The following is a 27,265-nucleotide window of genomic DNA, read 5'->3' as shown; positions in this document are numbered from 1 at the left end:
ATGTGGGCTTGCATCATTTCCTAGCCAAACGACCCCTAGGTCGCAAATAGTGGTGGGAAAGGTGTGCTTGCGTGTGTATGTGTGTACACACGTGTGCATGTGTGTGTACACACGTGTGCATACACCTCATACTAGTAATAATGATGATGATATTTAAGCACTTACTGTGTGCCAAGCACTAAAGGTAAGATTAAAGGTAATCGTTGCCCCACGGGGGGCTCACAGTCTTAATCCCCATTTTCCAGATGAGGCAACTGAGGCCCAGAGAATAATAATAATAATGATGGCATTTATTAAGTGCTTCCTATGTGCAAAGCACGGTACTGAGCCCTGGGGAGGTTACAAGGTGATCAGGTTGTCCCACGGGGGGCTCACAGTCTTAATCCCCACTTTACAGATGAGGTAACTGAGGCCCAGAGAAGTGAAGTGACTTGCCCAAAGTCACACAGCTGACAATAAGCGCTCAATAAATACAACTGAATGACTGAATTGGTGGAGCCGGGATTGGAACCCGTGAATGCTGACTCCAAAGCCCGTGCTCTTTCCACTGAGCCACGCTGCTTCTCTGTAGTAGTAGTAGTAGTAGTAGTAGTAGTAGTAGTAGTAGTAGTAGTAGTAGTAGTAGTAGTAGTAGTAGTAGTAGTAGTAGTAGTAGTAACAGTAGTGGTAACGGCATTTCTGGAGAGACCAAGGGACAGTGGGAGGGTCTTGGGGAGCCGGTGTGAGTTGGAAGCCCCCCAGGCCCGGCCCCGAGCCTCCAGGTGCTCGGTGGGAGGGGATGGTGCGGCCGGCACGCGACAGTTGCGTCTCGCGGCCAGAAGGGGGCGCACGAGCGCGACCGAACTGCGCAAGCGCGGAAGGGCCTGGGCCGGGGCTGGGGCCGGGGCTGCGCTGTGCGCAGGCGCAGGGGGGAAAGGGGGCGGCAGCCCGACCCCGGGGGCACGGACCGACCGACAGACCGACGGGCACACGGGCGGGCGGGCCGACACACGGCGGCGAGGAGGAAGGAGAGAGCAGCAGCGGGAGGAGGAGGAGGAGGAGGAGGAGGAGGAGGAGGAGGAGGAGGGCGCCCCGAGGAGGGGGCGGGGACCGGGACCGGGACCCGGCCCCAGCCCCGGCCCCGGCCCCGGCTCTCCGAGCCTCGGGATGGATGAGGAGTGAGTAAACAAGCCGGCTCGGGGGCTGGGCCCGCGGGGGGGGGGCGGGGGGGGAGGGCGGACTGACCGACCGACCGACCGACCGACCGACCGACTGCCGGGCTCCCGGCGCCTCCGCCCGCAGGAACGGGCCCGGGGAGGGAGAGGAGAGAGGAGGGAGGGGAGAGGAGAGGGGAGGGAGGGGAGAGAGGAGAGGGGAGGGGAGAAAAGAGAGGAGAGGGGAGGGAGGGGAGAGAGGAGGAGGGTGAGGGGAGGGTGGGGAGAGAGGAGGAGGGAGGGGAGAGAGGAGAAAGGAGGGAGAGGAGAGGGGAGGGAGGGGAGAGGGGAGAGAGGAGGGAGAGGGGAGGGAAGGGAGAAAGGAGAGAGGAGGGGAGAGGGGAGGGAGGGGAGAAAGGAGGAGGGAGAGGAGAAGGGAGGGAAGGGAGAAAGGAGGAGGGGGAGGGAGGGGGGGGAGGGACGGGAGAGAGGGGGGAGAGGAGAGGGGGGAGAGGAGAGGGGGGAGAGGAGAGGGGGGAGAGGAGAGGGGAGAGGGGAGGGAGGGGAGAGAGGACGGAGAGGGGAGGGAGGGGAGAGAGGAGGAAGGGGGGAGGAGGGGAGGAAGGAAAAGGGAGAGGGGGAAGAAGGGAGGGAGGAGAGGGAGGGGAGGGAGGAGAGGGAGGGGAGAAAGGAGAGGGGGGAGGAGGGAGGAGGGAGGAGAAGGGGGAGAAAGGGGAGGCAGAGGGGGGAGAAAGGAAAGGGAGAGAGGAGAGAAAGGAGGGAGGGAAGAAGAGAGGAGGGAGGGAAGAAGAGAGAAGGGAGGGAGGGGAGAGAGAAGGGAGGGAGGGGAGAGAGAAGGGAAGGAGGGGAGAGGATGGGGGGAGGAAGGAGTCAAGGGGTCCTCGGCCAGGGGTGGGTGAAGGTGGGCTTGGGGTGGGGCCGGGATTAATTGGGGGAAGGTGGGCCTGGGGTGGGGCCGGGATTAATTGGGGGAAGGTGGGCCTGGGGTGGGGCCGGGATTAATTGGGGGAAAAGTGGGCCTGGGGTGGGGCCGGGATTAATTGGGGGAAAAGTGGGAGGTGTGGGGAGCAGTGATATAGTGGTGGGGACGGGAGGAGTGATGGTCTATCGAGCGCCCCCTACGGGTCACTTAGCACCTCACTAAACGACGCTTGGGAGAGAGAATAGAGACGTTCCCCAGCCTCGGGGAGTTTACACCCCTCTCCGAGACATAGGAATAATGCGTTTGCATTTATATACAAGTGCTGAAAAGGGTCATAAATAAATACTTCAGTACAAGTGGGGGTTGAATCGATCATTCAGTCTTATTCGTTAATAATAATAATAATAATGGTATTTGTTACATGCTTACCGTGTGCTAAGCACTGGAGTAGATCTAAGGTAATCAGGTTGTCCCACGTGGGGCTCACAGTCTTAGTCTCCATTTTACAGATGAGGTCACTGAGGCACAGAAAAGTTAAGTGACTTGCCCAAGGTCACAAAGCAGACAAGTGGCAGAATGGGATTAGAACCCACGACCTTTGACTCCCAAGCCCTTGCTCTTTCCAGTAAGCTTTGTGAGCGCTTACTGTGTGCTGAGCACTGGACTAAGTGCTTGTGAGAGTACAATGTAGCAGGGTTGGTGGACAACGTTCCCCGTCCCCACAACAAGCTTATAGTCTAGAGGCGGAGACAGGCATTTATATAAATTAATTACGAATGTATACGTAAGTGCTGTGGGGTTGAAGTGTTGATAAGAACGGGGTACTGCTAATTGTTGGGGAACTCTTGCAGGAGGTGGGATTTTAAAAAGCTTTGAAGGTTGCGAAAGCTGAGGTCTGGTGGATATAGTAGTAATAATAAATAATTGTGTCTCTTATTAAGCACTTACCGTGTGCCAAGTATTGTACTGAGCACTGGGATAGGCACAAGATAATCAGGTCGGACGCAGTCCCTGTCCTACGTGGGGCTCTCAGACTGAGGAGGAAGGAGACCAGCTTTTGAATCCCCATTTTACAGCTAAGGAAACTGAGCCACAGAGAAGTTCAGTTGCCCAAGGTCACAAAGCAGGCAAGTGGCTGAGCTGGGATTAGAACCCAGATCCTCCGACTCTCAGTCCTGAGCTTTCCACTAGGCCGCCCTGTGGAAGAGGGGGAAAAAGAGAAGTCAGAAATAAATAAAGCGGGCATCTATGCATGAGTGCTCAGAAGGGTGGAAATGCGTTCAGACATGCTAGAGTTGACCAAAGGGATGATGTGATTCAGAGTGCTGGGAAATCAATCGGGGAACGCTTTTTGGAGAAGAGAAGGTTTAAGAAGGGATCGGACTGTCGGGAAGGAGGGAGGGAGGGAGTTCCAGGCTGGGGGGACAGAAGTGTGACTGAAGGGACAGAGGCAGAAGAATCGATAGCAAAAGTGTGGCTAGAAGCTTGGCTTGGGAGGAGCAAAGTCAGCAAATCAGGGAGGGGCCAGAGGGCAGAGAGCTTGGAAGTTCACTGGAAGGTGGTTCTGTAGGATGCAGAGAAACCCAGGAGGCCACTGGAGGGGCTTAGGGAGAAGAGGGATACGGGTCGAGTGACATGTCGGGAAGATGATCCGTGCCACGGCTATAGGAGTAGCAGCAGCAGTAAAGTGTAGAATCGATCAGAGTGGGAAAGGCTCAAGGACACCCCCCACCACCACCACCGGGTCCCGGGAAGTGTCGCCAGGGTGGGATGCCGATGGATAACAATAATAATAACTGTGGTATTTATTAAGCGCTTACTATGTGCCAGGCACTGTACTAAGCGCTGAGGTGGATATGAGCAAATCGGGTTGGACCCAGTCCCTGTCCCATGTGGGGCTCACAGTCTCAATCCCCATTATAGTCAGTCACTAAAGTTACTGAGCACCTGCTGTGTGCAGAGCACTGTACAAAGTGGTTGGGAGAGTACAATATAACAGTAAACGGACACATTCTCTGCCCACGAGCTTACAGTCTAGATGGGGTAACTGAGGCACAGAGAATCGAAATGTTTTGCCCAAGGTCACTCAGCAGACAAGTGGTGAGGCCGGAATTAGAACCCATGACCCTCTGATCCCCAGGCCTGTGCTGTATCCGCTATCTTGTACCTACTCCAGTGCTTAGTACAATACTTGGCACATAGTAAGTGCAACTGCCAGCTGTGTGACTTTGGGCAAGTCACTTAACTTCTTATGCCTCAGTTACCTCATCTGTAAAATGGGGATTAAGACTGTGAGCCCCCGTGGGACAACCTGATCACCTTGTGACCTCCCCAGCGCTTAGAACAGTGCTTTGCACATAGTAAGCGCTTAATAAATGCCATTATTATTATTATTATTGTCAATAGAAAATACAGTTATTTATTATGACTATTGTATCCACTATTGCCATGCTGCTTCTCTGGATCCCACTGTGAACAAAGCCATGTAGCTCCCGTTCTTCATCTTTTGGAAGTATAAGTTGGGACCCTGCGGTGGGCAGAGCAACTCCCTGGGTCCTTCTGAGGTCTGGTTCAAATCACTGGTGATACCTGCCCTCAGGAGCTTGCACTCTAAAGGGAGAGGGAGGCAGACACAGATCATTTATTTATGATGGTTGTTGATGGGTACCAGAGCACACGGATTTCCCACTTTCCCTGCTCTCCCTGCCCTGCCCTCTCATCCTGGCCCATATGAACAGGCTAGATAACACACGCCGACACCGTGATTGATGTGAGGGACGACCGACCCAGAGTCCTCGTCGGCTTGCTGGTTTGGTGTCCGAGCCCAGGCAGCTGGCCAGGATCTTGCTGGGAAACAAGTGCATCTTCTTTCCGGGGGAGTGGGGGATGGGGGCGGCGGCCTTTGTGCAGTCTGGAAGGGGGTGGGGGGATGTGTTGCTCACTGGAAAATCCCTGCGGTTCCACCCAGCTGCAACTCCAGCCACCCTGGGCCAGAGCGGGTGGACACTCTGAGGCAGGCGGCCCCCTGATCGTTAATTGAGCTTGAGCAGATGGTGGCTCTCCCTTCCTTTCGCACTGGGGCCAGTGCGTCCCCACCCGATCCTGCCAAGCATTCAGCTCTGAGGTCCTGGACGAAAGCAAAGAGCAGGGAGGGGCCCCGAACGTTTCCCAGTCTGCTGCTGGGCTGAGTGGCCTGCAGGAACTCTGGAGCTCTGATTAGAGAGCTGTTGAAAACATACCTCACCTCCCTTCTCTCCTTCTCCGGCCCAGCCCGCACCTTCCGCTCCTCTGCCGCTCACCTCCTCACTGGGCCTTGTTCTCGCCTGTCCTGCCGTCAACCCTTGGCCCACGTCCTTCCCCTGGCCTGGAATGCCCTCCCTCCACACATCCGCCAAGCTAGCTCTCTTCCTCCCTTCAAAGCCCTACTGAGAGCTCACCTCCTCCAGGAGGCCTTCCCAGACTGAGCCCCCCCTTTTTTTCCTCGCCTGGCCCTCCTCCCCTCCTCATCGCCCCCTCCCTCCCTCTACCCTCCCCTCCTCCCCTCCACACAGCACTCGTGTATATTTGTACATATTTATTACTCTATTTTATTAATGATGTGTATATCGTTATAATTTTAGTCATCCCCCGGGCCTGGAATGCCCTCCCTCTGCCCATCCGCCAAGCTAGCTCTCTTCCTCCCTTCAAGGCCCTACTGAGAGCTCACCTCCTCCAGGAGGCCTTCCCAGACTGAGCCCCTTCCTTCCTCTCCCCCTCGTCCCCCTCTCCATCCCCCCCCATCTTACCTCCTTCCCTTCCCCACAGCACCTGTATATATGTATCTATGTTTGTACATATTTATTACTCTATTTATCTTGTACATATCTATTCTATTTAGTTTATTTTGTTAGTATGTTTGGTTTTGTTCTCTGTCTCCCCCTTCTAGACTGCGAGCCTGCTGTTGGGTAGGGACTGTCTCTATGTGTTGCCGACTTGTACTTCCCAAGCGCTTAGTACAGTGCTCTGCACACAGTAAGCGCTCAATAAATACGATTGATTGATTGATTCTGACGGTATTGATACCTGTCTACTTGTTCTGTGTTGTTGTCTGTCTCCCCTTTCTAGACTGTGAGCCCACTGTTGGGTAGGGACTGTCTCTATATGTTGCCAGCTTGTACTTCCCAAGCGCTTAGTACAGTGCTCTGCACACAGTAAGAGCTCAATAAATACAATTGAATGAACGAATGAATGCACCTTCCCCCCTACCCTTCCACACCAGCCCCCTGGCAGCAGCTGGCTCAGCCTGTCCAGTGCCGGCTCTCTCAAGACTCTCCTCAGAGGAGCTGGGAGAGTCTTAATGTGGCTACCCCTCCAAGGGTCTCCTGCCGCACAAGCGGCCAACCGGCCAGACCAGTCCACTGAGGCCATCTACAAGAAGGAGCCAGCTGGGCTAATGGGGGAAATGTTGCCTCCCAAGCAGGCTGCTCCACCGCTGTAATTTTGGGGCAATCAATCAGTCATATCTATTGTGCGGTTGCTATGTGCAGTGCTCTGTACTAAGCACTTGGGAGAGTACAACATAACAGACTTATTAGATGTATTCCCTGCCCACAAGGAGCTTCCGGTCTACTTGGGGAGACTGACATTAAAATAAATTACGGTTATGTACAGAAGGACTGGGGGCTGAGGGTGGGGTGAAAATCAAGTGCTTAAAGGGTACCAGTTCAAGTGCAAGTCTGATGCAGAAGGGAGAGGGAGTGAGTGAATGAGGGTCTTAGTCAAGGAAGACCTGTTGGAGTTGTGAATTTAATAAGACTTTGAAGCCGGGGAGAGTAATCGGCTGTCAGATGTGAAGGGGGAGAGAGTTCCAGGCCAGAGGCGGGAAGTGGGGAAGGGGTCGGCGGTGAGATACGCAAGATTGAGGTACAGCAGGTAAGTCGGCGTTAGAGAAGTGAAATGAGTTGTAGAAGGAAGATTAGAGGGGGCAAGGTGATCGAGTGCTTTAAGCTGATAGTAAGGAGTTTCTCTTTGATGCAGAGGTGGGTGGGCAACCACTGGAGGTTCTTGAGTGGGGAGATTGTGGACTGAATGTTGCTTTAGAAAAATGATCTGGGCATCAGAGTGAAGGACACACTGGAGTGGGGAGAAGCTGGAGGCTGATGCAGTAAGTGATCAAGTTGGGAGAGAACAAGTGCTTGGATCAATGTAGTAGCAGGTTCTTTGGAGGGTTTTTTATGGCGTTGGTTAAGCGCGTAATACGTGTCGGGCGTTATTCCAAGTCCTGGGGCAGTTACAAGATAATCAGGTTGGACGCAGTCCACGTCCCACATGGGACTCACAGTCTTAATCCCCATTTTAAAGATGAGGTTACCGAGTCACAGAGAAGTTAAGTGAATTGTCCAAGGTCACACAGCAGGGAAGTGGTGGAGCCAGGGCCAGAACCCAGGTCCTTCTGACCTGTGCTGTGTCCATTAGGCACTGCTCCAATGGAGAGGGGGAGGTCAGCCTGAAACGTAGCCAAGGGAGCTTGCGTTCTGGTCTCAGCAGGCTGCCGTTTGTCTGTCTGTCTCTATCTCTGCCTCTGAGGTCCCTCCCCGCTGCTCCTCAAATGCTTGATGGGGGAATCAGTGCTGCTTTCTAGCTGGAAGGGCTGTGGTAGTTATTTCTTTTCATTGTCATCATCATCATCGTTGTATTCAGCCCTGTCCTAAGTCACTGAGTGTACAGGAGATAATCAGATTGGACACAGTCCCTTTCCCACATGGGGCTCCCCACACAATTGTAAGGGGAGCTGGTAACTTAGTCCCATTTCACAGGTGAGGAAACTGAGGCCCAGAGAGGTGAAGCAAGTTGTCCGAGGTCACCCAGCAGCTCAGAGGCAGAGCTGAGACTGGAACCCCGGTCGCGTGACTTCCAGTCCCGGGCTCCATCCACTAGGCTTTGCTGTCCCAACTGACCGTTGGGGTAATGAGGTTGGTTGTAGCTGGAAGGAGCATTAGGAGATTCCCATGGTGGGGCCCGCTTGGAGCCGCCGCATGCCCGGGTTTGCAGTCCTGTCGTCCCGCAAGGTCCTGGAGCCGCTCGGATGGGCTGGAATTGCCTCCCTTGCCTCCCCGATGGGTGCCTGGCACTGTGTCCCCCGGACGCTGCTGGGCTATCCGACTGGGGGTGTGGTGGCGGAGGGTGTCCTGTCACTTAGCCGTGGCGGTGGCCGAGGTGTGTTATTGTGTCCAGGCCACACCCATGGGCGCCACGTTATCAGCAGAGGATGTGGGAGTTGTGTCTGCCCAGAACTACAATGAAGAGACCCCACCCCCTGGCCCCCGTGAGGTAGTCACTGGGTCTGGCCCCGGCCGCTCGCCCGTTTCTCCCAACATCACGTCGTGCTGTATCCAGGCCGATGGGCCTCATCAGAAGACCCTTCCACAACTGCTGGCACGATTCTGCCATCACATTCGAGCCCAAATGTGCAGTAAAATCCTGCATCGTTCTGTAGGAACCAAAGGAGCCCGGGTCTTTCGGCCCACTAAAATGTGCCCAAGTGCCAATCCTGCAGGCTCCCGGACTCCTCTGCTTCCTGGTGGGCAGTGTGGGGCAACATTGCAGTACGATCGGGGCATCCAGGGCCCCTCCTCGGCTCCTGGGAAGGTGCCTGGATTGGCATCACAACTGGCTGAGATGCCCGCTACCATTGCCTTCACTATCTCTGGGCGCGGTGGGATCTCTCTCCTTGACTGGGCCTCGCAGAAATGCGTCTGTTTATTTTTCTATCGTACCCTCCCAAGCACTTAGTACCAGGGTTCTGCCCGCAGTAAGCATTCGATAAATACGATTGACTGACCGCCTGTCTGCCAAATGGCCCTGCCAGCCTGCCCTCGTGGGGAAAGGGAGGAGGAGGAGGAGAAAGTCTTCTAGACTGTGAGCCCGCTGTTGGGTAGGGGCCATCTCGATATGTTGCCAACGTGTACTTCCCAAGCGCTTAGTATAGTGCTGTGCACACAGTAAGCGCTCAATAAATAGGATTGAGTGAATGAATAGTACTGGGCAGCAGTTTGAAAGCATTTTGCCAGCTGGCCTTGTGGCACTAGTGTCCTCTGCTGATAGGGAACCTCTGGGACATGAGCAGGTGAGCGGGTTGTGGAGATGTGAGCCTGCAAAACAAAGCGCTTAGAACAGTGCTTTGCACATAGTAAGCGCTTAATAAATGACGTTAAAAAAACCCAAAAAACTCCTGTGTCTTTCCCAAGCTGCCTCTGCTCCAACCTCAGGCTCTCCTCAGAGGTGAGCCTTCCTCAGTGGGCCCCCTCTGTCTCCCCTCTAGAGTCCCTCCACAGTGAAAGGAGCCTCTCTCTCTCTTCTCCTTTCTGTGCATCTTTGCTCCTCCTTGCTCCTGGGCAGGAGCGGGGAAGGGGAACACAGGTGTCCCTGCCACTTGTCTGGTATGCTCTCCCTGGACTCTGTAATAATAATGATAATAATGGCATTTTATTAAGCGCTTACTATGTGCAAAGCACTGTTCTAAGCGCTGAGGAGGTTACAAGGTAATCAGGTAGTCCCACGGGGGGCTCACAGTCTTCATCCCCATTTTCCAGATGAGGTAACTGAGGCACAGAGAAGTTAAGTGACTTGCCCAAAGTCACACAGCTGACAGTGGGCGGAGCCGGGATTTGAACCCATGACCTCTGACTCCAAAGCCCGTGCTCTTTCCACTGAGCCACGCTGCTCCTCTGTAGGCTGCTGCCTTTGTGTCCGTTCATTTCCCAAACACTTCATACAGTGCATTGCATTCAGAAGGCATTCAACAAATGCCTGAGCAGCGTGGCTCAGTGGAAAGAGCACGGGCTTTGGAGTCAGAGGTCATGGGTTCGAATCCCAGCTCCACCACATGTCTGCTGTGTGGCCTTGGGCAAGTCACTTGACTTCTCAGAGCCTCAGTTCCCTCATCTGTAAAAAATGGGGATGATGACTGTGAGCCCCACGTGGGACAACCTGATCACCTTGTATCCCCCCCCCAGAGCTTAGAACAGTGCTTTGCACATAGTAAGCGCTTAACAGATGCCATCATTATTATTATTAAAAGCGATTACTACTCCCACTGCTCCTTGGGAGCATGCCCACAACCGCAGACCCTCTCTCCCCTCCCTAACCCTCTTCTCCCACCCCACTGCCATGGTACCAGGGAGACATCAACTCTCACTGGTGGGAAATCAATCTCTGGTCCTTGTCAGCATCTGGTGGGTCCCCAGGACCTGCATCTTGCCTAGCCAATTTCATTCCCGTTGGTCCTGGCCTGTGATGCCTCCCCAGCCATGAGTGTGGGGCAGTGGATGGAGCCCTGAGTGCCTGGGCTGCGGGACTGGATGCCCCTTTTCCGGGTCCTGGGGGTAGGTAGGGCAGTTGGAGAAGGGATGACCTTTTTTTTACGGTATTTGTTAAACACTTACTATATGTCAAGTACTCTTCTAAGCCCTGGGATAGGTAAAGCTTATGTGGTTGGACACAGTCCCTCTCCCACATGGGCCCCATAGTCTAAATTGGATGGAGAAGGATTAGTCCCCAGCAGGCCCAGAAAAGTTAAGTGATTTACTCAAGGTCACACAGCAAACGGTTGCAAGGCTTCTTCGGGTATTCATTCATTCGTTCAATCGTATTTATTGAGTGCTTACTATATGTATATATGTTTGTACATATTTATTACTCTATTCATTTTACTTGTACATATCTATTCTATTTATTTTATTTTGTTAGTATGTTTGGTTTTGTTCTCCGTCTCCCCCTTTTAGACTGTGAGCCCACTGTTGGGTAGGGACTGTCTCTATATGTTGCCAACTTGTACTTCCCAAGCGCTTAGTACAGTGCTCTGCACACAGTAAGCGCTCAATAAATACGATTGATTGATTGATTGATTGATTGCAGAGCACTGTACCTAGCACTTGGGAAGTCCAAGTTGGCAACATATAGAGACGGTCCCTGCCCAACAGCAGGCTCACAGTCTAGAATTCCCTATCTCGGGCTTCTGCCGGAGCCCCACCTTGGTTGGAAGATGCCCGGAAGATGCCTGGAGCCTTGCCAAGCAAAGGGCATCCTCTCTTTGGGCACCACAGCCCTGGCAGAGCTGGAGGAATCCTCTGGGCCAGAGGCGGCGGGTCTGATCCACAATCAATCAATCAGTGATGATGATGATGATGATGATGGCATTATGTGTTGCCGACGTGTACTCCCCAAGCGCGTAGTACAGTGCTCTGCACACAGTAAGCGCTCAATAAATACGATTGATTGATTTATTAAGTGCTTACTATGTGCAAAGCACTGTTCTAAGTGCTGGGGAGGTAACAAGGTAACAATCAGTGATATTTATTGACTGCTTACTGTGTGCTGAGCACTGTTCTAAGTGCTGGGGAGGTAACAAGGTAACAATCAGTGGTATTTATTGACTGCTAGCTGTGTGCAGAGCATTGTATTAAGCTCTTGGGAAAGTTCAAAATGACAGGGTTGGTAGATGCTTCTGAGATGGGAACAAGGCATTTCAGACCTTGAAAAGGGGTCCATTTGCCATGCCCCAGCGTGTGTCCCAGGATAAGAGGATCACTGGCAAAGGAGTGCCATGGGTCTTGAGTGGGATTAAGCAAGTGCTTAGTACAGTGCTCTGTACCTGACTTCTCTGTGCCTCAGTTACCTCATGTGTAAAATGGGAAGTAAGACTGTGAGCCCCGTGTGGGACATGGACTGTGTCCAACCCAATTTGTTTGTATCCACCCCAGTCCTTAGTACAGTGCCTGGTGCGCAGTAAGCGCTTAACAAATACCAGAAGTGTGTATGTTCCCCGGCCACGGGGATTCTCACAGTCCAGACGTTTCAAGTAACGTGGGTTCTTTAAGTCAGAAACGTCCGGCTCCTTGAGGTCTAGGAGGACATCCAGCGATGCTCCAGGGTGGGCTGGGCTCCCGGCTGTCCGAGGGGTCCGCAGGCCCTTCCTTGCTTCCTCCACCCGCGTCCGGGGGGCCAGGCAGCCTCCTGAGAGCATCACGGGGGCTGGAGAGCCAACAGCAGCTGCCCTGCGCCTCAGAGGGCCAAACTCTCCCATTTCCTCGGGCAGCTCCTGTCCGCCGAAGACCCTGCGCCACTCTGCCAAGGCCGACAGCCCTCCTCGCGGCCTCGCCGGCAGGTAGGTGGAACGGATAAAGGGGCTGGAGGCGGCGGCCGTTCAAGGAGCCTGCCTGCCTCCCCACTCCCTCCTCCCCCCGAGCCTGCCCGACCGACTCTCCCCACCGGCCACAAAAACCCCTCTACCAGCCCACCCAAGCCTCACCTCGGGGCACCGTAGGGGCATGGCCCCCCTTGGAATCGCCCTCCCACTGACCCCTCCCAAAAACGCCCTCAGACGCTCGTGGCTCAGCTGGAAGGGGCAGACCAGCCTTGGAAACCCATCCAGAGCAACATTCAGCCCTCCCTCCCCTGGCCCTCCGCCCTCCTCCTCCTCTTTCCTCCTTCCCCCTCCTCCCCTCATGGACCCTCCTCATTACCTGTGGGCCACCCGGAGCCAGCTCTACCCTGAGCTACAGGCTTCTCCTGTTCGGAGCGGGCAGCATCCATCTCCCCTGAGCGAGAGGGAGAGGGCCATGGGGCAGACAAGGAGTAGGTGAGGCGGAGCCCAAACAGGGCCCACTGAGCCAGATGAAGGCCCCCAGTTCAACGGGCTATGGCGGGGAGGGGGGGATCAGCCCCCGGGGCCTGGGGGAGTTCTGGCTTCCTGGCACTAATGTGCTGTCACTGTTCCACTGTCCTTACCCCTGCTGCTGCGTGGCTGTCCCCAACGTGCCTGCCTGACTTCCTGCATGCGTGTGGGCATGGGGCTTGCTCTCTCCCGCTCCTCCCCTCCACCTGCCTCTACCTCCCTCCTTCCCTCCGCCCCCTCTGTCTCCTGCCCTGCGGTCTGTCCCGGATCCAAGCAAAGTGGCCCTCTCGGGCCCCCCTACCTCCAAATGCATCACTTACTGGAAAAGGAAAGTCAAGTCTGAGTACATGCGGCTGCGCCAGCTGAAACGGTTTCAGGCCAACATGGGTGCAAAGGTGAGAGGGGCCAGCCCTGTGGCAACGGGGTCAGGGGAGGGGTGGGGAGGAGCTGTTCTCCTTGTGGGGAATGGGCCCGTGGTTGGAGTGAGGAGGTAAGAGGGCCCCGTCCTCAAGGCGGTTATGCTGGCGTGTCTGAGGTGGGGGTTCCCCGTGGACTCTCAAGCCCCTCCCGTGGCTGTGCCAGGCCCTGTTTGTGGCCAATTTGGCGAAGGTGCAGGAAAAAACTCAGCTCCTGAATGAAGCTTGGAAGGAGCTGCGAGTGCAGCCGGTCCAGCTGATGAAGCCGATCAGCGGTCACCCCTTTCTCAAGAAGGTAGGCGGGCGGCGTGGGGGGGAACGGCGAGGGGGGGTCCCCCGGGGCTCAGCTAGGGAAAGTGGCCGAAGTGGAACCAAAGGGAGCCCCTCGAAATGGTCAGATGGATCCAAGACAGGGGTACGTCTTCCCGCTTACAGTCATGCCACCATCGCCCCCAAAACTTTACCTCCTCCCACAACCCCAGGAAGTTCCCCAGCCCATCCCTCGGGCCCCAGGATTCCCTCCGAGTCGCCGGTGAGCCTGTGTGCAGGCGACCCGTCCCCCGCTCGGGGACGACCGCAGCACATTTCTGATGCTCTAGTCAGCTGGCTCTTCTGACCCCTGTGGCCACTCCCCAGGCCGCTTGCCAGACCCTCCTCCCCCTCCTCCTCCTCCACCACCCCAGGATGGGCGGGTCTGTTGTTTGGTGTTTTTCAGCCTGCACTCCCCTCCCTCGGGTCAGGCAGCCAAGCGTCAGCATAGATTCCTTGGTGGTGGTGAACGGAAAGGATCCCCGCGGACAGTGCCAGGGCCCTTAGGGCGCAGCTTCCTCCCTGAGTGGGCGGGGAGGGCTGGCAGGGGCTCAGGACGTTACCCTTTGGCTGGCCTGTCCTTGTGCTGCAGTGCACCGTGGAGAGTGCTTTCGCCGGCTTTTCCAGCCAGGACATGCTGATGAGGTCCCTGAACACGGTGGCCCTGGTGCCCATCATGTACTCCTGGTCCCCGCTGCAGCAGAATTTCATGGTGCGTGAGCCGACCGAAAACTGGGTGGGCCGTTCTCTCTGCTTCCCCCGCCCCATCCCATCGTGCCCTCCCCCCCGCAACCCCCTAGTCAAACGGGACACATCTGGCTTTCCTAAAGGGGTTGGGGGAATGCTGGGCTTCAGGTTCTGGGGGTCTAGCAGATTTGGAGTGGTAATAAATAATAATAATAGTGATAATTACTGTGGTATTTGTTAAGCGCTTACTAAGTGCCAAGGACTGTTCTAAGCCCTGGAGTAGATACAAGGTAATCGGATTGGTCACAGTCCCCGTCCCATATGAGGCTCACAGACTTCATCGCCACTTTACAGATGAGTTAACTGGGGTCCAGAGAAGTGAAATGACTTACGCAAGGTCACACAGCAGATATATGGCAGAGCCAGGATTAGAGCCCCTGTCTTCTGATTCCCAGGCCTATGCTGTTTCTACTCGGCCACCCTGGGACCCAAAGGGCACCAGGCCCCTAAGCTCAGTCCCCTGCCGTGATGCAGCAGTGTAGCTGCTGTGGCTCCTCAAAGGTTAACCTGTGCTGTGAGCTCCACCCCTGCTCATGCCCCTCCATTTTCCCCAAACACCCGATCTGAGTTGTATAGGCTCCCGACAGTGAGCCTGGGCCAAGCCCGGCCGGGTCTCCCAAGAACACGAGGCTTCCGAGACGGCTTCTGCCGTAGGGGAGCCCGGGCAGGCCCCTTCGGGGACGGGGGGGAGGGTGAAGACCCCAGGAGGGAGGGATGCATGGCCTGCTCCCTCCAAGGGCCGGAGCCCAAAGCGATCCCAGGAGGACATGAGCCCTGGTCCGTGCAGGTGGAAGACGAAACGGTCCTGTGCAATATCCCTTACATGGGGGACGAAGTCAAGGATGAAGATGAAACCTTCATCCAAGAGCTGATCAACAACTACGATGGGAAAGTGCACGGGGAGGAAGGTAGCATCCAGGCCGGCGCCCAGGGTGGTCTTTGTGGGGAGCAGAGCCCGGGGAGGGCTCTGGAGGGCCCCGCCAGATGGGCTGCGCTGACCTTTCTCCCGGCCCTTCCCCGAGTGGCCGTGGTCAGACCCCTGAAGATGGGTGGTCCCTGAAAGCGAGACCCTACCCTACCCTCAGTGCCCTGTTGGCCGGCCGGGATCCCTCTGGACCAGCTTTCCAGCTGGTCGTGCCCCACAGTGCTCCTTCTGTGCCCCCCATTTCCTGGATGGCGGGGGTGGTTGTATAGTTATTGTTATATTGTACTCTCCCATGCCCTTAGTACAGTGCTCTGCACACAGTATGTGCTCAATAAAAGTAGCTGAGTGATTGAGTTGAATGAATGTATGAGGGGGCAGGGGATGCCGGTGGCCCCGGGGAAAAAGCCCATTTGGGCTCTGGAGCCTCCCATCACGTCCATTTGCATTCTCCCTGCTTCAGAGATGATCCCCGGCTCGGTCCTGATCAGTGATGCCGTGTTCCTGGAGCTGGTGGACGCCCTGAACCAGCACTCTGACCAAGAGGAAGAGGAGGAAGAGGAGGAGGGCGGAGGCGCCGAGGCCACTGCCGGGAAGGAGGAGGACGGCAAAGTGGAGCTGCCCATCACACGCAAGAGGAAGAGACTCGCCATGGAAGGTGGCAAGACCCCACCCGACCCTGCCCTTCCTCTGCCCGGCCCCTGACACCCACCCACCTTCCCACTCACCTGTCACTCAGCCCACCGCATAGGAGGGGCAGGTGGAGAGGGAGGTCCAGGCGGCCTACCAGAGAGGGACCCGAGGGGCAGATGGGGGCCGGAGGACTGGAGGCTCTGGCCCCTCCCCACTGCTGAGGCCCCGGGGACACTGCCCCTCCCTGCTGTTGGGGACTGGCAGGTGGGACGGCAGGGGCTGGGAATCAGCCCCACGAGGTGTGCTTGGATGTACAATTCAGGAAACCAAAAAGGCCCCAGGAAGCAGTTTCCCGACGATATGATCTTCAGTGCTGTTTCTTCCATGTTCCCCGAGAGCGGGGAGCCAGATGACATGAAGGAGAGGTAGGGGCTGGTCCTCCCCTTGCTGGGAGTTTTCCCCCCGCTGGGAGCTCACCAGAGGCCTGGGGACCGGGGGGACCCCACACTCCCCTTGTCTCCCACAGGTATCGGGAGCTCACCGAAATGTCGGACCCCTCCGCCCTGCCCCCGCAGTGCACCCCAAACATCGACGGCCCCCGGGCCCAGTCTGTGCAGCGTGAGCAGTCCCTGCACTCCTTCCACACCCTCTTCTGCCGGCGCTGCTTCAAGTACGACTGCTTCCTGCACCGTGAGTCTGGGGTCTCATTGCCCCCTCCCTTCCCCTCCCCGTTCCTGGCCACACGAATCCCTCCCCCTGCTCCATTCCCTGCTGGGAGCTCCCAGCGCCAATGCCAGCGGACGTGCTCCTGCGGCTCCCCGCCCGGGCTCTTGAGCAAAACAGTTTACTGTGTTCCAGCCTTTCACGCCACCCCCAACGTATACAAACGCAGGAACAAGGAAATCAAGATCGAGCCAGACCCGTGTGGGCCAGACTGCTTCCTGTGGCTGGTGCGTTGGCTCCTGCCTCCCCTCCCGTCTCCTCCTCCTCCTCCTCTGGGGCTGGGGGGGCCTGGGGAGTCCATTGTTCCTGCCGCAGCCCCACCACCAGCACACGTACCCCTGGGGCGGCCAGGAGCCCCGCCTCGCACAAGCCCTTTGGAATGGGCTTAAGAGGACCGGGGAGTTGACTGGAGTTTCTGTGACTCTCAAGCCTTGGGTAGCCGCCAGGCCCTCCCCCTGACTCCAGGATGGGGTGCAGGGAGGAGGGCACAGCCCCCCACAGCCTTCCGCCTGCCCTCGTGGATGCTGTGGGGGTGCAGTCCTGCAGTAGCCCCACTTGTCACCGTGTGGGCCACATATCTCCTCCCTGGGCTACATTGGCCACTTTGTCCATCGCCTCCTTCCAGCAAGGTGCCGGAGCGGCTTCAGGACAAGGCTCCTGGAGCCCCGGGCCTCCCCTCGGCCGCCCCTAACTTGGGACTCTCCAAGAGGCCAAGGCCCTGGGGCTTGGCCAAGACCCCAGGGACATTTACTCAGTGGCCAATCGTGGGGGAGCCGCCCGCCCACTGCCCTCCGGTCTGGCCGCCCTGATGGAAAGTTGCTTTGCAGGAAGGAGCCAAGGAGTACGCAATGCTGCACAACCCCCGCTCTAAGTGCTCTAGCCGCCGCCGCCGCCGCCCACCGCCCCCAGTCAGTGCCTCCTGCTCCGGCACTTCGGGCTCCGGAGCTCTGGCCTCCGCCGCGGCCGAAGCCAGGGAGGGCGACAGCGACCGGGACACGGGCAACGACTGGGCCTCCAGCTCCTCTGGTACCGCTCACACTCACACACGTGCACGCACTCATGTGCCCAGTGGAATCTAGGACGCCAGGGCCTCAATCAATCAATCAATCGTATTTATTGAGCGCTTACTGTGTGCAGAGCACTGTACTTGGCGCTTGGGAAGTACAAGTCAGTGAGGAGGTAGCTGTCACCCGACTGCCAGCTAGGAGCCCACAGATGCTTCTGCCCTGAGGGCACAGCTCCCCTCCCCCTGGATCGGGTTGGAGGTTGGGCTGACCTCTGGGGCACATCTGTCTCGGGACTGAAGACCAGCGGGTCCCGAGAGTGAGCTCCACCCGGGTTCTGGGTCACACCCATGCCATTTTCCTCCTCCAATCCCTCTTCCATCCCCACTCCCCCTCTTCCTGGGAAGAGATGGATCCTTCTCCCCTTTCCTTCCACCACCCCCACCCCTTTCCCCCACACACCCCTTCCTCATGCCCCAGCCGCTTGTTTTCAGAGTGGTTCCTCCATATGGGGCACAGTGGGTTTGCTGGGGGTCAAAGGCGCTTCCTCCGACTGGCCTGACTTCCGGCCATGCCTCTTCCTCCCTCTCCATGCCCCTCCTGCCACCTCGGTGATCCCAAGAGGCCAACTCCCGCTGCCAGACCCCCACCAAACAGAAGGCCAGTCCCGCCCCGGCCCCCGCTCAGCTCTGCATGGCGGAAGCACCCCTGGAGGCCGTGGAGTGGACGGGGGCCGAAGAGTCCCTCTTCCGCGTCTTTCATGGCACCTACTTCAACAACTTCTGCTCCATAGCCAGGCTGCTGGGGACTAAGACTTGCAAGCAGGTATGTCTGCTGCGGTGGGCTGGCTATCCAACAATCAGTGGTATTTACTGAGCGCTTACCGGGTACAGAGCACTGTACTAAGCTATCGGGAAGACCCGTATGCAGTGTAGCTCCTGGAGCCACAGCTGTTATCTGGGCCCTGGCCTTTTTGCCTGGAGGGCTGACGGGTTCCCTCGCCCCTCCCCTGGTCCCACACATGCTCAACCACTAACCATAACCACCAACCAAGGGCACGCCCAACAACAGCCTCATGGATCTTGACTCTGGTGAGTAATAATAATAATAATGATGATGGTATTTGTTAACCGCTTACTATGTGCCAGGCACTATACTAAGCACTCGGGTGGATACAAGCAAATCCTTAGTAATAATAATAATAATTGTGGTATTTATTAAGGACTTACCGGCTATGTGCCGGGCACCGTACTCAGCGCTGGAATGGTTGCAAGCAAATCAGGTTGTGGCCCTTGTTTTGCCCAACTTTGAGAGAGGATGGCTCTGATGAGGATTCCCCCTCCCTCTCCCTCCAGTCGTTGTGTACTGCCTGGGCCAGATTCCCCTACCCTCCAGACTCTGGATACGGTCTGGGCCAGGACCCCACACTCAACAGACATTGGCTGCAGTCTCGACCAGAATCCCCTCACCGTCCAGATTCCGGGCACAACCTAGGCCGGGATCCTCCTCCCTCCAGACACTGGGTATAGCTATGGGATGGGACGATCCTTCTTCCTCTCCCCCTCCCCCGGATTGGGTATGGTTAGACTGTAAGCTCATTGTGGGCAGGGAATATGTTTGTTTTATTATTATAGTGTATCAATCAATCATTTATTGAGCACTTAACTGTGTGCAGAGCACTGTACTTAAACACTTGGAAGAGAACAGTATAACAGATACATTCCCTGACCACAACAAGCTTACAGTCTAGAGGGGGAGACAGACATTAATTTAAATAAATAAATTACAGATATGTACATAAATGTGGGGCCGGGAGGGGGGTTGAATAAAGGGAACAAGTCAGGGTGACACAGCAGGGAGTGGAAGAAGAGGAAAAGAGGGCTTACACTGGGAAGGCCTCTTGGAGAAGATGTGCCTTTAATAAGGCTTTGAAAAGGGAGAGTAATTGTTGGATATGAAGAGGGAGGTTGTTCCAGGCCAGAGGCAGGACATGGGAGAATAGTTGGCAGTGAGATAGGTGAGATCAAGGTACAGTGAGTAGTTTGGTATTAAGTGTTGGGGCTGGGTTGTAGTAGGAGAGTAGCGAGGTGAGACAAGAGGGGGCAAGGTGATTGACTGCTTTAAAGCTCATGGTGAGTTTCTGTTTGATGCCGAGGTGGATGGGCAACCACCGGAGGTTCTTGAGGAGTGGGGAAACGTAGACTGAACGTTTTTGTAGGAAAATGATCTGGGCAGCAGAGTGAAATTTGGACTAGAACGGGGAGAGACAAGAGGCAGAGAGGTCATCAAAGAGGCCGATACAGTAATCAAGGTAGGATAGGATAAGTGCTTGGATTAACGTGGTTGCAGTTCGGGTGGAGAGGAAGGGACGGATTTTAGTGATACAGAGGTTGAACCGACAGGTTTTAGTGATAGATTGAATGTGGGTTGAATGAGAGAGAGGAATCAAGGATAATGCCAAGGTTACCGGCTTGTGAGACGGGAAGGATGGTGGTGCTGTCTGCGGCGACGGGAAAGTCGGGAAGGAACAGGGTTTTGGGTGGGAAGAGTCACTGATCCCGAAGCTGCCCACAGCTGAGCTGCTGAGCCCCTTGCAGAGTTCTGTTTTTGACATGTTAAGTTTGAGCTGATGGCAGGACATCCAAGTAGAGATGTCTTGAAGGCAGGAGGAAATGTGAGACTGCAGAGAGGGAGGAGAGATCAGGGCTGGAGATAGAGGTGGCCGGTGAAGCTATGTAAGCCGATGAGTTCTCCAAGGTGTAGATGGAGAATAGACGGGGTCCCAGAACTGAATCTTGAGGGACACCCACGGTTAAGGGTTGGGAGGCAGAGAAGGATCCTGCAAAAGAGCCTGAGAATGAGAGGCCAGAGAGATAGGAGAACCGGGACAGGACAGTGTCAGCGAAGCCGAGTTTGGATAACGTTTACAGGAGAAGAGGGTGGTCCACAGTGTCGAAGTCAGCTAACCGGTTGAGGAGGATTAGGATGGAGTAGAGGCCACTGGATTTGGCAAGAAGATCATTTGTGACCTTTGAGAAGGTGGTATCTGTGAAGTGAAGGGGCTGGAAGCCAAGGAGAGAATTGCAGGAGAGGAAGTGGAGGCAGCGGGTGTAGACAACTTGCTAAAGGAGTTTGGAAAGGAATGGTAGGAGGGAAATGGGGCAATAACCCGAAGGAGTCGTGGGGTCTTAGAAGGGCTTTTTTAAGAGAGGGAGACATGGGCATGTTTGAAAACTGAGGAAGAAGCCATTGAAAAGTGAACAGTTGAAGATGGCGGTTAAGGAGGGAAGAAGGGAGGGGGACAAGTGTTTTGATAAGGTGTGAAAGCATGCAGTCTCCTAAGCACTTAGTACAGGGTTCTGCACACAGTAAATGCTAAATGCACAGTAAACGCTGCTTAGAGGAGCAGCGTGGCTCAGTGGAAAGAGCACGGGCTTTGGAGTCAGAGGTCATGGGTTAAAATTCCGCTCCGCCAATTGCCAGCTGTGTGACTTTGGGCAAGTCACTTAATTTCTCTGTGCCTCAGTGACCTCATCTGTAAAATGGGGATTAAGACTGTGAGCCCCCCATGGGACAAACTAATCACCTTGTAACCTCCCCAGCGCTTAGAACAGTGCTTTGCACATAGTAAGTGCTTAATAAATGCTATCATTATTATTAATAATAAATACGATGGATTGGTAGACTGCAGGGCAGTCTGTGCCAGAGGCCTGGCCTGAAGAGAAGCAGCCGAGCGGCGAGGTTCCTGGGGCTGCCTGTTCCCCAGGAGAGAAATGTCGCCTGAGCCCATCAGTGGTGTTCCTGTCCTTGGCCGGTGGCCCCTAAAGAGTGGCCTGCCGGACCTGTCCACAATAGCCATCCTCGCCCACGGGCCACCACTCGCAACTCACCCGCAGGGCAACCTGACTTTCCCTTCCAGCTGGCAGAAGAGGCTGCCCTGCCAGCCTTGCCCCACCAAAGGGAGCCGGTGCCCCTAGCCCCCCACCCCCCGTGGGCCTAGCCTGGCCATGGGAGAGCCGGAAACCCGGATCGGCCCGGCCTTGGGGTGACCCCCGCTCCCCGCCCACAGGTGTTCCAGTTTGCGGTGAAAGAGTCGCTGATCCTGAAGCTTCCCACGGCCGAGCTGCTGAGCCCCTCGCAGAAGAAGAAACGGAAGCACAGGCGAGGGCCGAGCAAAGCCGGCTGGGTGGGCTGGGCTGGGCTAGCCCTCGGGGACGACCCCCACCTCCCGCCAAAGCTGACACTGTGTCGATGACTGTCGGTCCCTGGCCAGCAGCCTGGGTCTGGGGGCCCCTCCGGGTCTCCCTCGGAGTCTCCCTGGCCCGGGGCGCCTCAGCCCTGTGTCCCAGGTCAGGTCCCCACTGTGGGGTGTGCGCCCCTGCATACTGCGGCTGGAAGGCGACCCTCTACCTCCCCCGCCCGCCCCAAAGGGTTCACGCTGTCATGGATTGGCTTGTCCTGCCCCCGACTCTGGCCGTGGGCCACATGGAGCCTCCTTCCCCCTGCCACGATCTCGTTCCTCGCCGTATTCCCCCTCCCTGCAGCCACTGAGCAATGACTGTGAACCCTCCTGTCTCCCTTGCAGGCTGTGGGCTGCACACTGCAGGAAGATTCAGCTTAAAAAAGGTGCCTGCCCTGTTGGCTCACGGCCCCTCCCATACCAGTCACCCCGGGCTGCCCCCCACATCCCCGTGGTCCCCTGCCCTCCTTCTTGCAGCCCCCCAACCCCTGGCCTGGCCTGGGCAGGGACAGGGAGGGAACCCCTGAGGGACCTCAGGAGTTGGGGCTGTGGCCACCCTGGCCACAGGGGCTCTTGGTCCAGCCCCCCTCCCGCCACCAGGAAGGGCCCCAAGTCCCCTGCCCGGGGCTGCCCCTCCTCTCCACGCACCGGGCAGGGCCTAGGAACCACCAGCCGCCCGCCACCTTCTCCCTCGGAGAGAGCCGGTTTCCAGCCCGGCCCCCTCGGGCCGTGTCCTCCCGACAGACAACTCGGCCAGCCAGGTGTACAACTACCAGCCTTGCGACCACCCGGACCGCCCGTGCGACAGCACGTGCCCCTGCGTCATGACCCAGAATTTCTGCGAGAAGTTCTGCCAGTGCAACCCCGACTGTGAGGACCCCGCCCTTCTCCGGCCCCTATGAGTCCCGGCCTCCCCCGCCAGGAAAGCCCGATGGAGGCTGAGCCCAGCGCCGGCCTGGTTTCCCCGATGGAGCTTGGCCAGGCTGGGGACACCCCTCCTCCGTCCTGCTCCTGCTGGGTCTCCAAAAAGATATTTCATTTAGAATGTAGTTCCTAATCTGCCCATGTCTATTTCTGGTCAAACTCAATCCATTTTAATCTGGTTGGGGGCAGTGGGGAGAGGCCCACAGCTGGTGAGGGGATGGGGCGGGGCTGGCCCACATCCCACCAAGCTCCTGGTTGTTCTGACCCCGACCCCCAGCCAGCCTTTTCCAGCTACGCAGGGGCCTTGCAGAGCTGCTACCAACTGCAGCCCGTGCCCAACGGCCCCTTCCCCCGGCCCCCGCACCCCTCTAGGCGGTAGCCACAGATAAAGATCAGCCGCCCACAGCAGCGAGGCACACGTCTCCGGGCGGGTGGCAACTGCTTCCGACTTGCCGCCTTGGGGCACCGCAGGGTTCGCCAGCGGGGAGCACTGATTGCATCGCTCCCAGGCCGGGAGGGAGCCCTGGCCCACCCTGCCGCCACCCCCCAACAAGCTTGGCTCACCGGTCGCCCGGGAGGGTCCTGCCTCTGGGCACCCCCTCCCCCGGCTAGCCTCGGTGTCTCTTCCTCCCCCTCCCCACCCTTCCCCCCCACCAGGCCAGAATCGCTTCCCGGGCTGCCGCTGCAAGACCCAATGCAACACCAAGCAGTGTCCCTGCTACCTGGCCGTGCGCGAGTGCGACCCGGACCTGTGTCTCACCTGCGGGGCCTCGGAGCACTGGGACTGCAAGGTGGTGACCTGCAAGAACTGCAGCATCCAGCGGGGCCTCAAAAAGGTGCGGCCCCGCGCAGACAGGCGAGAATGGGGGGGGATGACCAGCTCGCTCCCACCCTGTAGGCCGCTCGTCCTGGGAAAGCGGGAAGAGCGGGGAGTGAGGCCCCCATCCGTTTCCCCCTTTTGGCTCGCAGGCCGCGGCCTCAGTTCAATCAATCAATCAATTGTATTTATTGAGCGCTTACTGTGTGCAGAGCACTGTACTAAGCGCTTGGGAAGTGCAAGTTGGCAACATAACAGTTCCCGCGGCCAGTACTGGTGGACGGTCCTGCCACCTCCCGTGCACCCGGTCCCATCCCTGTTAGCCCCCTTGCCCCCCAACGCCCATGCAGACACACCCACCAGAGGTGTGCTGTGCCCACTGCCTGAGGTGTGCCCTCTCCCACCCTCATTGGCAGCACCTGCTCCTGGCCCCCTCAGCGGTGGCGGGCTGGGGCACCTTCATTAAGGAGTCAGTGCAGAGGAACGAGTTCATCTCCGAGTACTGCGGGGAGGTGAGGCCCGCTCCTTCCCTTTGGGGCTCGGTAGGAGGTGGGCGGGCAGGGGCGGGGGCCTGAAACTCTCACTCCCAGTGGCGGGGCACCAGCCTGCCCCTTCCCAGGGCCCCCCCTTCATGGTGGGAAATCCCCTGCCTTGGGGCAGGAGGCAGCCCAGTGGCTCTGCTGCCTTGGCTCAGGGAGTGGGGGGGTCGGGTGAGGCCAGGATGACGCCCTCCGGCCCCAGGCTCACCATCCTGTCTTCCAGCTCATCTCTCAGGATGAGGCTGACCGGCGGGGCAAGGTCTACGACAAGTACATGTCCAGCTTCCTCTTCAACCTCAACAACGGTACGGGGCCGGGTCCCGCCCCCTGCCTCGACCCAGGAAGTCAGAGCAACTGGGACCACCGCAGGGGAAGGGAGAGGTCTATGGGGAGGCTTTGGGTGGATCTTGCAGATTGGGGGTTGTGGGGGTTGGGGTGCCAGTGCTCCAGGACAGGCGTTTAGCTCCAGCTCGGGATAGGGGCAAAGATCAGAGGTCAGGGAGCGAGGCTCAGGCCAGTGGAGAGAGGGTGGCCCCCAACACCGCCCCCCCCGCCCCCCCCAACCATCCCCAATCTATCTCTGCAGACTTTGTGGTCGATGCCACTCGGAAAGGAAACAAAATCCGCTTCGCAAACCACTCGGTGAACCCCAACTGCTATGCCAAGGGTGAGTGCCCAGGCCTCCCACCAGGTCCCCTCACTCTCCAGACCCATAGCCTCGGGCACCCTGACCCTTCACCCCCTCCCAAACATTCTCTCTTCCCTTCCACAGCAGCTCATCAGCAACATTCATTCTTTCAATCGTATTTATTGAGCGCTTACTGTGTGCAGAGCACTGTACTAAGCGCTTGGAGAGTTCAATTCGGCAACAGAGACAATCCCTACTCAACAGTGGGCTCCCAGTCTAGAAGGGGGGAGACAGACAACAAAACAGAACAGGTAGACAGGCATAGATACATATTTAGTGGTTTTTGTTTGTATATAGAGATATGCACACACATATATGCGTGTGCGTGTATGCATATGCAAATCTGTGTATACAGATACCACTAAATATACAGATCACTCTACATATGGGCCGTGCTTATATGCTTATATGGTTTACGGGCAAGCCCACACCTACCCAGGGAAGGCACCAGTAGAAAATGTCCAGCTGCTGCCCTTGTTTGGGTGCCTCCTAGCTTCCTTTCTCCCCCTTCTCCTCCTCGCCTTATTCTCCTCCTAGTCTCCTCTTCCCCCTCAACCTCACCCACCCCCGACAGCAGAGGCCCCAGAGCACATAGAGGCCTCAGTGGGGCAGAAATTGGGAGCCCCTGCGGCCCCCCTCACCCACCTTACCCTGAGATCAGAAAGACCTCATCCCTATCTCCCTTTCCTGCACTGTGCCCACCGCCATTTCCTTGCCGAGACACTGGTTCAGAGGACAGGCGAGCAGGCAGGCAGGCAGACAAGCTGTTTGTTTCAGTGGTGATGGTGAACGGAGATCATCGCATTGGGATCTTTGCCAAACGGGCCATCCAGGCTGGCGAAGAGCTCTTCTTTGACTACAGGTGAGGCTTCCCGTGGGGTGGGGGGCTCACCCCGTCCAGGGGGAACCGGCCATCTCCTGGCCCGAGGGTCACCAGGGCAGGGGTCGGATCCCGGCCCTGGGGTTGCAACTCTAGAGGGGCAGACTTCTCCCCTATAACGGAAAATATTCTGGGCGGGGCTGGGCCCTTCTGCTAACTCCCCTGTCCCCACAGGTACAGCCAAGCAGACGCCCTCAAGTACGTCGGGATTGAGCGGGAGACAGATGTCCTGTAGCGCACACACACACCCCCCGCACCCACCCCTGTGCCCCAGTGCCCCTGCACAGTGCTGTCTGCTTCCATGCTCACCCTGTTGCTGCTTCCGTCCCGCAGGGTAGCTGAGTCTGGGGGCTAGGGACCGCAGGCCCGGTCCTGGAGCCTGTGCCGTGGGGAGATCGGGGGCAACGGAAAGGGCGACCCTCTCCCAAGGTCACCCAGCCCTCATCCGCTGTTGTTTCTCTCGGGGGGGAGGGGAGGCGAGGATGCATGGACACTTGGAGGGGCACCGGGAGGGGGGAGAATCCTAGAAGGAAAAGCCTTCGGCCAAGCTGAGACGAGAGATGTGGGGGCCGTGCGGGAGCTGAATCCTGCCGGCCTGCTCTCCTTCGAGGGCAGGACTATGGGCCCCTGAGCCGATTCTGGGGACCCGTCCCTGGGGTCAGGCGGCACCTCTGTTTCTCCCTCCGACCCCTTGGGGAAATCCTGCCCGCACATTCCTGAAGTCAGATCAGTCCCGCTCCCAGCCCCCAGCCCCTGCACCCAGCCCCCCTTCACCCAGGCCTCTACTCTGCACCCGTCCGCTCTGCTGCTCAGTCTGCTGTTGTGCTGCTAAGGGTTTTTTGTGTGTATGTCTGTGCAAGCGCGCATGTGTGTGAACACACTAGAGGGTGAGGAGGGGGGTACCTCACTCCTCCCAACCCCCCTGCCCCCACCAGCGTGAGTGTCAGCATTCGGGTGGGCCTGATGCTCGCGATGGGCCCCATCTCGGTCAGGGTGGGAGGGAGGGGGGGGGGTAGGCTTGACAGAACTTGTTTCCCTTCTGTGGCACCTGCTGTGTGGCCTGGGGGACGTTCCCACCCAGGTGTGTCTGGGGGTGGGGGGGGAGGTGAGAGAGAGTGTGTAGGTGTGTGCACGCACGCAGTAGCAGTCCTTTTGGGTCTGCGTGGCTTTGGGGAGGGGTGGGGGGATGGCGTTCTCTGTGTCCTGCTAAGCTAAGCACTTTAACCGTTTCTCTGAGGAACAAGAGCTTTAAGGTCCCCCGGGTTGGGAGAAAGAGGTCCAGGCCCCCCACCCCTCCCCTCGAAACTGGGCTCGGCCCTCTCCTCTCTGAGAGCAGGAGCGACCCACCCACCCCCGGTCCAAGGGAGGGGCAAGTGGGGAGCTCCCCGCCAGGGCCCGGGCCCCATCCAGTCAGTCAGACCCCCCCAGGCCCCCCGGCCGGGGACCGCAACCGCTTCCAGCCCCGCCCCGGGGGCCTGGCGGCTGCAGCGGGCCCAGTGCGGGGGACTGGAGAGGTCGGGTCGGAATGACTCGCCTGGTTGGAGGGGGAAACCCGGCGGCTAGGCAGCGGGGCCGGGGGCCGGGGAGGGACGCCGTCCGTGTGGCTCGTCGCCTGTGAATCTCACGCACTTTAAAAGTCCCATTGTCTGTAAGCTCTTGTCGGAATAAAGTGGTAGAAGTCGGGGCGCCGTCA

The 27,265-nt window shown here is 57.5% G+C and overlaps 1 protein-coding gene across 3 annotated transcripts; it reads left to right on the top strand.

Annotated features, from left to right (window-relative positions):
* The first annotated feature begins 1,105 nt into the window (after positions 1-1,105).
* EZH1 (enhancer of zeste 1 polycomb repressive complex 2 subunit) lies at positions 1,106-26,568 on the top strand. Of its 3 annotated transcripts, none has more exons than XM_038753922.1 (21): positions 1,106-1,157; positions 12,152-12,220; positions 13,010-13,125; positions 13,313-13,441; positions 14,048-14,167; positions 14,990-15,110; positions 15,588-15,782; positions 16,080-16,182; positions 16,284-16,447; positions 16,616-16,707; positions 17,308-17,506; positions 18,107-18,309; positions 21,554-21,645; positions 22,070-22,110; positions 22,469-22,594; positions 23,306-23,484; positions 23,882-23,977; positions 24,228-24,309; positions 24,591-24,671; positions 25,470-25,554; positions 25,747-26,568. In XM_038753922.1, exons 1-21 carry the CDS (start codon positions 1,151-1,153, stop codon positions 25,805-25,807), a joined length of 2,361 nt encoding a protein of 786 aa, XP_038609850.1. In that variant the 5' UTR covers positions 1,106-1,150; the 3' UTR covers positions 25,808-26,568. The 3 variants fall into 3 exon arrangements, with proteins under 3 accessions (XP_038609850.1, XP_038609849.1, XP_038609851.1); XM_038753921.1 differs by having other exon boundaries at positions 13,005-13,125; XM_038753923.1 differs by lacking the exon at positions 22,469-22,594 and having other exon boundaries at positions 13,005-13,125.
* The last annotated feature ends 697 nt before the right edge of the window (positions 26,569-27,265 follow it).

This window comes from Tachyglossus aculeatus, chromosome 11 (genome assembly GCF_015852505.1).
Source record: "Tachyglossus aculeatus isolate mTacAcu1 chromosome 11, mTacAcu1.pri, whole genome shotgun sequence".
Lineage (NCBI taxonomy): Eukaryota > Metazoa > Chordata > Mammalia > Monotremata > Tachyglossidae > Tachyglossus > Tachyglossus aculeatus.
The sequence above is the reverse complement of the archived record's forward strand: the minus strand, read 5'-3'. Positions and strand labels throughout refer to the sequence as shown.

What these genes read in the sequence shown, in the direction of transcription:
- EZH1 (XM_038753921.1), top strand. An exon ending in CAGACTGCTTCCTGTGGCTG is followed by an intron (nt 16,708 to 17,307) that starts GTGCGTTGGCTC and finishes GTTGCTTTGCAG; the next exon opens with GAAGGAGCCAAGGAGTACGC. An exon ending in AAGAAGAAACGGAAGCACAG is followed by an intron (nt 21,646 to 22,069) that starts GCGAGGGCCGAG and finishes TCTCCCTTGCAG; the next exon opens with GCTGTGGGCTGCACACTGCA.